The following is an 11,149-nucleotide window of genomic DNA, read 5'->3' as shown; positions in this document are numbered from 1 at the left end:
TTAAAAGCCAGCATGTAATAAATTGTATAGTTGCGATGGTTCGTAACGCTACGACGGCTTTGTTGATCTGGGCCTCCTTTCACAAAGTACTAAGGTGATCGTAAGTCACTAAAGTAACCTTAGTGCAATGTTAAAGAATGGGAGTTACGGTTAACCTTAGTAAAGGTTGCTACGTGAAAGGAGCCCCTGGATCCTGGTCACATATATGTCATATACAGTGAGGTGAGGTGAGGTGAAATTGGGTTTAACGTCGTGCTTGAGAATATTTCACTCATATGACGACGTGCATGCGTGTGTATGTGTATGTGCGGCTGCTTGTACTAGCCCAGACTTAAGCTGGTTTTATAGTGCTAGCCCACTGAGATACCATGCCGCAGTGAAGCATGAATACCCCACTCAGACACAGTATACTGACTCCAAGTCGACCAGTCCTTGTTTTACCCATTAATGCCGAGCGCCAGGCAGGGACCAACAAGTACCATATTTTAACGTCCTTTGGTATGACGCGGCCGGGGATCGAACCCACGACCTTCCGCTCTCCGGGCGGACGCTCTAACCACTACACCACGGAGGCGGTTATATATGTCATAGAGGGTGAATGACTGAGTTAGTTTAGTTTTACGCCGCACTCAGCAATATTCTAGCTATATGGCGGTGGTCTGTAAATAATCGTGTCTGGACCAGACAATCCAGTGATCAACAGCATGAGCATCTATCTACGCAATTGGGATACGATAACATGTGTCAACCAAGCCAGCGAGCCTGACCACCCGATCCCGTTAGTCGAATCTTCGCTAGTCGACAAGCATGGGTTACTGAAGATAAATTCTAACCCGGATCTTCACGGGTCTGTCACAAAGGGAAACAGTGTGGGTTGGGTGTATCGCCTTTGTTTGTTTGGTTTCGGAAAAGCTCAATTGTTTTACACCTTTGAAAAATATATACAATCCAATTTCAGTGAAGCAATGTTGTGTGAGAATTTTATTCATGTTTCGAGATTTTTTATAAACATATATACACTGAATTCTAACTTTTAATTTATAAGCAACAGAAGTCTCATTCACACAGTTGATTCCATTGTTTTACAACGAACGTACAATTCAGAAACCCAATTTTACACGCTCGTCGGAAGAGCCAGTATGGTTGCAATGCATGACCCTGCTGATGCTATCGCTTCGTGTTATCATGAATCTGTGTCTGTACTTAAGATCGTATACTCAGATTAGATCTAGACCCATCTATCTAATGGCCTCTCAGTGAAACAGCGGTAATAATGTTGACTGGCTTATATCCACATCCAGTCACTACGCTAACAATTAATGATAATAACTATCATTATTCATTGATAAACAGAAATAACAAATAAATTCGTCTGATATTCACAGATACTCATGCGCGGTACCATGTACAGCACAGTTAGGTTGTAAGTGCGTTTGGTTTTACGCCGCTTTCAGCAATATTCCATCGACATCACGGCGGGGTCACCAGAAATGTTCTTCACTCACTGTACCAATGTGGGGAATCGAACCAGGTCACGGGCAAACACTTTGACCGCTAGGTTACTCCCTTGTTAGGGTGTGATTGTCCGGCATTTGCTGGCAAAGTGCAAGTCTACCTTTTGGCCTTGTTAACCCAACATTCTGCGCCGCTTCCTGCCTAAGAAGGTTTTCCCGCCACACCTGTAATCCCAAGTCAGCCGCATGTCTTTCGGAGACACCTCGTGAATCAGGATTATGGAATAGTGTCGCAGACGACATAAATGACCGGACGGCTTAAAAGACAAAAAGCCGTAAATCGTTTTTGTTCGCTGTCCTAGTTTCTGAATACACATTCCCACGTAGACATCCTCGAGGTGAAAATAGGGAACATTCTTAGAAACTTCTAAAATCTTTGCTGCGGTCTTTGGTGATATCACATAACCCGGTCCTGCACAAAATGGCGGAAAGTAAGCTTCCGGGTAACTCTGGAGCGATGCATACCATTTAGAATCCGGGTTCCTTATAGGTAGAGAGTTGTGTAAACATTTGCCGCCAACAGAGAATGAATGCAGATTATAGTTAAGAAGTTGCAGTAATGTTGGTATATTTAACCAAACATCGTCATCTACTTTAATAATTAATTTCGCCTCTTTACAATGATTCGCTGCCCATGTAAGTCCCATCAGGGTTTTGTAAGTAAGGTTGTGATAATCGTCCAGAAAGTCACCTTGGAGAATATCCTTATACACAGTGTTTTCTTGTTGAATTATAGCATCAGAAGCTACATATTCACTCAACCCTAACAAAAATAAATATCGTACTTTGCTGGTGTTGTTTATATAAGGAGACAACCAAGTCTCGCGCAGGGCGTTTCTTCTGTCGATGTTCTCTGGGGCCGAGAGTATCAGTACTAAAAGATCTATGTGTTTGCTTGCCCAAGACGTTAAACATGAATTGGCCTTTATAACTGCCTTCACGTTGTATTTAAAACAGTTGTCACATGATGTCTGCCGGGGGCCATCTCCTAAATAAGATTCAACTGGCAACAGGTTTTTCTCATCCTCCGAGAGTTCTTTAATATTTTCATTGGCGTTCCGAATTCCAAGCCTTTGCTGAGTTTGATCTAAATTATACAGTACAGCGTGTCCCCATTGATTCTGAGGCTGTCTTCCTTCGAAAACATTTCGGTAGGTTCTTTGAGAGATCCGATTTGACGTGAGGTGTTGAGTAGCGGAAGTGATGAAGTAGACATAGAATGTAACACCCAATACAACGATTACGACGTAGGCAAGAAGTAAATCTGTTAGAGACGCTCTCTTCCTTCTGGGTGGACGGGATTTGTGGGGCATCTTAGGCTTCACTATTGCTTGTAATGTCCTTCTAATAGCGCTTCCAACTGTGTAGAATGCTGTAAAAATGCAAAGGATACATATTTGCCAGCATGTTATCTTCAAGAAACATTCTAGAAGATACGATTCTATGAGCATGCGACAAGTGTATCCGGACACTGTTATTGACCGTGATAAGGAGGCCATGGACATTATATACATGAACACACAATGCCATTTAGAACTTGAAACTTGGATTGAGAAAATAGATATCGGGATGTGACGCTGAATATGTAATAAATCGAAATTTATACAATCTAAAGATAATATGATCAAATGTTTACCCTTCGCAGCAAATTCCTTGTCTAGTAACTGTGGTCGTCATCATTTATCTTCAGGTAGGTACAATATGGCCGCCAGGCTCAAAGTCAGCGGTGAACTGTTACGTAGTCTATATCGATAACTCGCGTTATCTGATAGGACGTTACTGATATGGATGTCATCTAGACGGGTCACAGGAAGGTCGTCAATATTAGTGAGTGAATAGGGTTTTATGCCGTTCAGACGGTAATGCAGTCTATTTTGTGTGTTAGGTTAATGTGGTGGGAAATCCCCAAAATGACATGGGCGTTGACGTTTTCCAACATGTGAAATCCACGAATTGGAAGAAACATAGTGCTGACAAACTTTGGATGATAATGAGGTCGACAACGTTTGACTGGTCATGGTGTAGTGCTGCTGGTTGTTGGTAGGGAGATAGGGAATTCATGAAAAAAGAAAGAAAGCGAAAAACCCCTGTGCCACAATTCTCTTTATTCATAATATCATAAAAATATTATATACTTAATCACTATTTCGGGAGTTTTCATCTATTATAGGGCAGGGACGTAAGACCATTCTCTCCACCACCCGATCGCAATGTAACGGGGATGGCACTTTCACAACGACACAACTCCGTTGAGGCTGCAAGTTCCTTGTTTATTGCTGTAGTTTGTATAAATAATACAAGTCTGAAACAATGTATATGAATATATAACACTATGCTAATTCTCACCAGTAAAAAAGTAAAACAAATGGACATACAATCTGGTTTGGACTCAAACATTAATCTGAATCAATTGTAACCAACAAAACACCAAGTGAAATTATTGATAATTCACCAACAATTTCTAACCATAGGTCAAAAATATACCTCCACCAAATGCATAAATTTAGTTACAATAAATACTGAATTAACCTTTCAACAATTTAACATATTTTTGTAGTTTATTCCTTTTCTATAAAACCAAGTGTAACTAACCTGTAATTCACCAAAGTCAAAATCCTCCATCCATGACTTTCAAATCACCTTGCCAGGCTGGGAGAAAGACAGCAAGTGAACAAACTTCACACTTTCCAAATGCAAGTAAATTCAACATCCAATCAAGATGCTGCACATCTTCAGCCAATAAAAACCAAGGACAAGACAGCAGACCTGACCTCATTAAGACTTGGCTAATTTGCATAAGAACTACTTTCAACCCTGCTGAAATCATAAACTGCAAGTGTTGCAAGCCACCTATGCCCAGTCGCATCAAGTTTAGCACTTGTCAAAACATAGGATAACGGGTTGTTATCTGTGAAAACCACAAAGTTGTGCCCATAAAGGTAATCATGGAACTTTTCACTTATTGACAATTTGAGACACAAAAAACTCCAACTTATGAGCAGAATAATGTTGTTCTAAATTTCTTGAGACCACGACTAGCGTAACTAATGACCCGTTTCTCTTCTTCCTGAACCTGACAAAGAACAGCACCGAGACCTGTTGTGCTCGTGTCAATATGCAATTCAAACGGCAAACCAAGGATTGGAGGTGATGTTAATCTGTGCTTCAATTCTTTAAATGCCTCCTCTTGTGCCGTGTCCCATGTCCATACCGTATTAGCAGAGTTCTTTCGTCTGTTCTTTGGAATGGGATTTGGAAGAAGATCACACAATGGTCTAGAAATCTGAGAGAAATTGTGAACAAACCGACGGTAGTAACCTGCGAAACCAAGGAAACGTCTTACCTCCTCCGGCGATGTTGGTGTCGGCCAATTCCGAATAGCCTCAACTTTCCCAGGATCAGGTTCTACTCTCTCAGACACAATATGACCAACATAAGAGACTTTCCGTTTGAAAAAATGGCATTTCTTAGGAGCTAATTTCAAGTTGCTATCCCTTATTCTCTGGAAACCTTTACCCAGCCTATCAAGATGACCATCTAATGTCTTGGAAAACACAACAATGTCACCAATATACACCAGGCAAATACTGAGATGCAAATCCCCGATGCGATCCAGAATCCCTTTGATCCAGGGGCGGATACTGCTTGGGAAAGGGGTGGTGGTGTGTGTGTGTGTGCGTGCGTGCGTGTGTGTGTGTTGAGAAAGGGTGGTGCACACTTCATTTTCACGAGAGTTTCAATGCTCATTTAATAAACTTTCAGCCTATGTAATCGTATTCCCATTTCTCAGTACCAGTACTCATATGTGTTTATTGGGGGAGATGAACTTTCCTATCTGATATGAACAAAACTCTAGGATATCGCAGAGTTAAAACTCGGAACACGATTTTCTTATTGTGTTGTAGTTTACTATAAATTTGAATATTGAGACATTAATACATCGTTTTGTTTGACGCAGGTGTAATTGTTGACAGTGGTGGAACATATACCCACAGTTATATATATGCAGGTATGTTTTCTACAAATATACTTTTTTTTAAAATGCCATCTTGCAATACCTACCAGTTTGAACTAGAAAGCTTTGTGTTGGAACTAAGTGATGTGCTATAATGCCGATTATATCAGCATTCGATATCTCGAAAGAGGGGCCTACGAATGGTCTTCCTAACTTTAACCCATTTCGGAATCGAACCCAAGACCTAGAAATAGGCGGGACGTGTCAAGGCGTAACCTGCTATGTTTCCGAGCCGTGGTGCTATAGAATAGCCACTCTCTATACAATATAGGCGTCAATGATCAAGGTCAAAACCACATTAAAACAAACAGGAAGACAAGTTGGCGAAAACTGTTAAGGCCAAAAGATCAATGACAGCACCAGCAACATAACAAATGTGTTAGTTTGCTAACTTAGTAATACATCTGATCTTAATTAATCTGCTAAAAGCCCTATTCTCCTGACCCACCCGTCAGTTTACATATACATTCTGTGCCAGGTACAGTGCTTCTACTGGGCAGCACCGTGTCAGTGCCCATCTCCCTCAGGGATAACGACTCAGTACCAAGGAACGCCGTTACGCTGGACGTTACCATTGACGTTGCAGCCGAGGCGGAACCGCTGAAGACTAGTGAAATATAGCCATGGAAGACTGTGGACACCAGTGAGACATTAAACTGGATAAAGGCATGCCACTGGGGCCACCCCCACAAAGCCATCGTAGCATTAAAAAGCCAGCATGTAATAAATTGTATAGTTGCGATGGTTCGTAACGCTACGACGGCTTTGTTGATCTGGGCCTCCTTTCACAAAGTACTCAGGTGATCGTAAGTCACTAAAGTAACCTTAGTGCAATGTTAAAGAATGGGAGTTAAGGTTAACCTTAGTAAAGGTTGCTTCGTGAAAGGAACCCCTGGATCCTGGTTACCTAAATGTCATAGAGGGTGAATGACTGAGTGAGTTTAGTTTTACGCCGCTCTCAGCAATATTCTAGCTATATGGCGGTGGTCTGTAAATAATCGTGTCTGGACCAGACAATCCAGTGATCAACAGCATGAGCATCTTTCTACGCAATTGGGATACGATAACATGTGTCAGCCAAGCCAGCGAGCCTGACCACCCGATCCCGTTAGTCGAATCTTCGCTAGTCGACAAGCATGGGTTACTGAAGATAAATTCTAACCCGGATCTTCACGGGTCTGTCACAAAGGGAAACAGTGTGGGTTAGGTGTGTCGCCTTTGTTTGTTTGGTTTCGGAAAAGCTCAATTGTTTTACATCTTTTGAAAAATATATACAGTCCAATTTCAGTGAAGCAATGTTATTATGTGAGAATTTTATTCAAGTTTCGAGATTTTTTATAAACATATATACACTGAATTCTAACTTTTAATTTATAAGCAACAGAAGTCTCATTCACACAGTTGATTCCATTGTTTTACAACGAACGTAAAATTCAGAAACCCAATTTTAAACGCTCGTCGGAAGAGCCAGTATGGTTGCAATGTATGACCCTGCTGATGCTTTCGCTTCTTGTTATCATGAATCTGTGTCTGTACTTAAGATCGTATACTCAGATTAGATCTAGACCCATCTATCTAATGGCCTCTCGTGAAACAGCGGTAATAATGTTGACTGGCTTATATCCACATCCAGTAACTACGCTAACAATTAATGATAATAACTATCATTATTCATTGATAAACAGAAATAACAAATAAATTCGTCTGATATTCACAGATACTCATGCGCGGTACCATGTACAGCACAGTTAGGTTGTAAGTGAGTTTGGTTTTACGCCGCTTTCAGCAATATTCCATCGACATCACGGCGGGGGTCACCAGAAATGTTCTTCACTAGTTGTACCAATGTGGGGAATCGAACCAGGTCACGGGCGAACACTTTGACAACAAGGTTACTCCCTTGTTAGGGTGTGATTGTCGGGCATTTGCTGGCAAAGTGCAAGGCTACCTTTTGGCCTTGTTAACCCAATGTTCTGCGCCGCTTCCTGCCTAAGAAGGTTTTCCCGCCACACCTGTAATCCCAAGTCAGCCGCATGTCTTCCGGAGACACCTCGTGAATCAGGATTATGGAATAGTGTCGCAGACGACATAAATGACCGGACGGCTTAAAAGACAAAAAGCCGTAAATCGTTTTTATTCGCTGTCCTAGTTTCTGAATACACATTCCCACGTAGACATCCTCAAGGTGAAAATAGGGAACATTCTTAGAAACTTCTAAAATCTTTGCTGCGGTCTTTGGTGATATCACATAACCCGGTCCTGCACAAAATGGCGGAAAGTAAGTTTCCGGGTAACTCTGGAACGATGCATACCATTTAGAATCCGGGTTCCTTATAGGTAGAGAGTTGTATAAACATTTGCCGCCAATAGAGAATGAATGCAGATTATAGTTAAGTAGTTGCAGTAATGTTGGTATATTTAACCAAACATCGTCATCTACTTTAATAATTAAGTTCGCCTCTTTACAATGATTCACTGCCCATGTAAGTCCCATCAGGGTTTTGTAAGTAAGGTTGTGATAATCGTCCAGAAAGTCACCTTGGAGAATATCCTTATACACAGTGTTTTCTTGTTGAATTATAGCATCAGGGGCTACGTATTCACTCAACCCTAACAAAAATAAATATCGTACTTTGCTGGTGTTGTTTATATAAGGAGACAACCAAGTCTCGCGCAGGGCGTTTCTTCTGTCGATATTCTCTGGCGCTGAGAGTATCAGTACTAAAAGATCTATGTGTTTGCTTGCCCAAGACGTTAAACATGAATTGGCTTTCATAACTGTCTTCACGTTGTATTTAAAACAGTTGTCACATGATGTCTGCCGGGGGTCATCTCCTAAATAAGATTCAACTGGCAACAGGTGTTTCTCATCCTCCGAGAGTTCTTTAATATTTTCATTGGCGTTCCGAATTCCAAGCCTTTGTTGAGTTTGATCTAAATTATACAGTACAGCGTGTCCCCATTGATTCTGAGGCTGTCTTCCTTCGAAAACATTTCGGTAGGTTCTTTGAGAGATCCGATTTGACGTGAGGTGTTCAGTAGCGGAAGTGATGAAGTAGACAAAAAATGTAACACCCAATACAACGATTACGACGTAGGCTAGAAATAAATCCGTTAGAGACGCTCTCTTCCTTCTGGGTGGACGGGATTTGCATGGCATCTTTGCCTTCACTATTGCTTGTAATGTCCTAATAGCGCTTCCAACTGTGGAGGATGCTGTAAAAATGCAAAGGATACATATTTGCCAACATTTTATCTTCAAGAAACATAATAAAGAAGATACGATTTTATGAGCATGCGACAAGTGTATCCGGACACTGTTCTTGACCGTGATAAGGAGGCCATGGACATTATGTACATGAATACACAATGCCATTTAGAACTTGGATTGAGAAAATACATATCGGGATGTGACGCTGAATATATAATAAATCGAAATTTATACAATCAAAAGAAAACATGATCAAATGTGTACCCTTCGCAGCAAATTCCTTGTCTAGTAATTGTGGTCGTCATCTTCAGGTAGGTACAATATAGCCGCCAGGCTCAAAGTCAGCGGTGAACTGTTACGTAGTCTATATCGATAACTCGTGTTATCTGATAGGACGCTACTGATATGGATGTCATCTAGACGGGTCACAGGAAGGTCGTCGATATTAGTGAGTGAATAGGGTTTTATGCCGTTCAGACGGTAATGCAGTTACATTTGTGTGTGTTAGGTTAATGTTTGACTGGTCACTGGTCATGTTGTAGTGCTGCTGTTTGGTGGCAGGGAGACAGGGAATTCATGAAAAAAAGAAAGAAAGCGAAAAGCCCTTGTGCCACAATTCTCTTTATTCATAATATAAAAATATTATATATTTAATCATTATTTCGGGAGTTGTCATCTATTATAGGGCAGGGACGTAAGACCATTCTCTCCACCACCCGATCGCAATGTAACGGGGATGGCACTTTCACAACGACACAACTCCGTTGAGGCTGCAAGTTCCTTGTTTATTACTGTAGTTTGTGTAAATAATACAAGTCTGAAACAATGTATATGAATATATAACACTCCATCAAAATACCTATTTTATCACATTCATTTCATTGCACATTGTTCAGATAATTAACAATCACAGTACTACCACTGAACATATAAAAATAACTCAAAACAAATGGACATCACAAAACCAATGGTTCAGTTTCATATTAAGATCCTTAGGAATTATGGAACACATTTGGCATCTTCAAAACAACAATGAAACATCAACGTGTCTTACCATCTATGGGACAACTTGTTTCAAACTGGCCACATGTTGTGAGGCACCAACAAAACCTAAAATATGTATGTTTTAATTAGCAATGAAATGATAATTCTCATCAGTAAAGTAAACGTACAATCTGTTTGGACTCAAACATTAATCTGAATCAATTGTAAGTGAAATTATTGACACCAACAATTTCTAACCATAGGTCAAAATATACCTCCACCAAATGCATAAATTTAGTTACAATAAATACTGAATTAACCTTTCAACAATTTAACATATTTTTGTAGTTTATTCCTTTTCTATAAAACCAAGTGTAACTAACCTGTAATTCACCAAAGTCAAAATCCTCCATCCATGACTTTCAAATCACCTTGCCAGGTTGGGAGAAAGACAGCAAGTGAACAAACTTCACACTTTCCAAATGCAACTAAATTCAACATCCAATCAAGATGCTGCACATCTTCAGCCAATGAAAACCAAGGGCAAGACATCAGACCTGACCTCATTAAGACTTGGCTAATTTGCATAAGAACTACTTTCAACCCTGCTGAAATCATAAACTGCAAGTGTTGCAAGCCACCTATGCCCAGTCGCATCAAGTTTAGCATTTGTCAAAACATAGGATAACGGGTTGTTATCTGTGAAAACCACAAAGTTGTGCCCATAAAGGTAATCATGGAACTTTTCACTTATAATAATAATAATAATAATAATAGTTCATTTATAAAGCGCATATTTCCATGCACAATGCATGCTCAAAGCGCTGATGTCAGGACGAAAAGGCTTTTTGGAAAAGGTGGGTCTTTAGCGATGTTCGAAAGGTTGAAAGTTCTGTCATTTCTCTCAAATGTTGTGGGAGATGATTCCGTTCTGGGTCTGCAGCATAAGAGAAAGTTCTTTGACCAAATTTAACTGTTCTGACTTTAGGAATACACAGAAGATTATGTTTCTCGGAGCGGAGGATCTTGTTGGTTTGTATGGAGAAAGGAGGTCGGACAGATATTGAGGTGCACTTCCAGAGAGACATCTGAAGGCGAGAATGCAGAGTTTAAAAGTGATGCGCTGTGGAATGGGCAACCAGTGGAGGTCCTTCAACACAGGGGTGATGTGAGCTGACTTGGGTGAGAGAGTGACTATTCTTGCTGCTGTGTTCTGAACCCGTTGCATTCTACCAATCTGGGATTTTGTTGCACCAGCAAAGAGGCTGTTGCAGTAATCTAGTCTTGTCATCACCAATGAGAGGACAAGGATTATAGCTGACTCCTTTGTGAGAAGCTTTCGAATGTTTCCAATGTTTCTTCGGAGAAGGAAGCATGCCCTGCACAAGGTGGTAATGTGCTGGTCCAATGACAGCTCAGGATCAT

The 11,149-nt window shown here is 40.7% G+C and overlaps 2 protein-coding genes across 2 annotated transcripts; both read right to left on the bottom strand.

The window, feature by feature from the left end:
* Positions 1-966: 966 nt before the first annotated feature.
* On the bottom strand, positions 967-3,239 carry LOC124267134 (beta-1,3-galactosyltransferase 5-like). The gene is made up of 2 exons (XM_046702012.1): positions 3,151-3,239; positions 967-2,886 (listed from the first exon to the last, which is right to left on the bottom strand). The coding sequence occupies exon 2, from the start codon at positions 2,825-2,827 to the stop codon at positions 1,628-1,630; it is 1,200 nt and encodes a 399-aa protein (XP_046557968.1). The 5' UTR covers positions 2,828-2,886; positions 3,151-3,239; the 3' UTR covers positions 967-1,627.
* Positions 3,240-6,830: 3,591 nt separating this feature from the next.
* On the bottom strand, positions 6,831-9,087 carry LOC124267133 (beta-1,3-galactosyltransferase 5-like). The gene is made up of 2 exons (XM_046702011.1): positions 9,005-9,087; positions 6,831-8,745 (listed from the first exon to the last, which is right to left on the bottom strand). Exon 2 carries the CDS (start codon positions 8,687-8,689, stop codon positions 7,490-7,492), a length of 1,200 nt encoding a protein of 399 aa, XP_046557967.1. The 5' UTR covers positions 8,690-8,745; positions 9,005-9,087; the 3' UTR covers positions 6,831-7,489.
* Positions 9,088-11,149: the final 2,062 nt, after the last annotated feature.

This window comes from Haliotis rubra, unplaced genomic scaffold, assembly GCF_003918875.1.
Source record: "Haliotis rubra isolate DU_JTF1 unplaced genomic scaffold, ASM391887v1 Scf13, whole genome shotgun sequence".
Taxonomy (NCBI): Eukaryota; Metazoa; Mollusca; class Gastropoda; order Lepetellida; family Haliotidae; genus Haliotis; species Haliotis rubra.
This window is presented reverse-complemented; position numbering and strand designations above follow the sequence as displayed.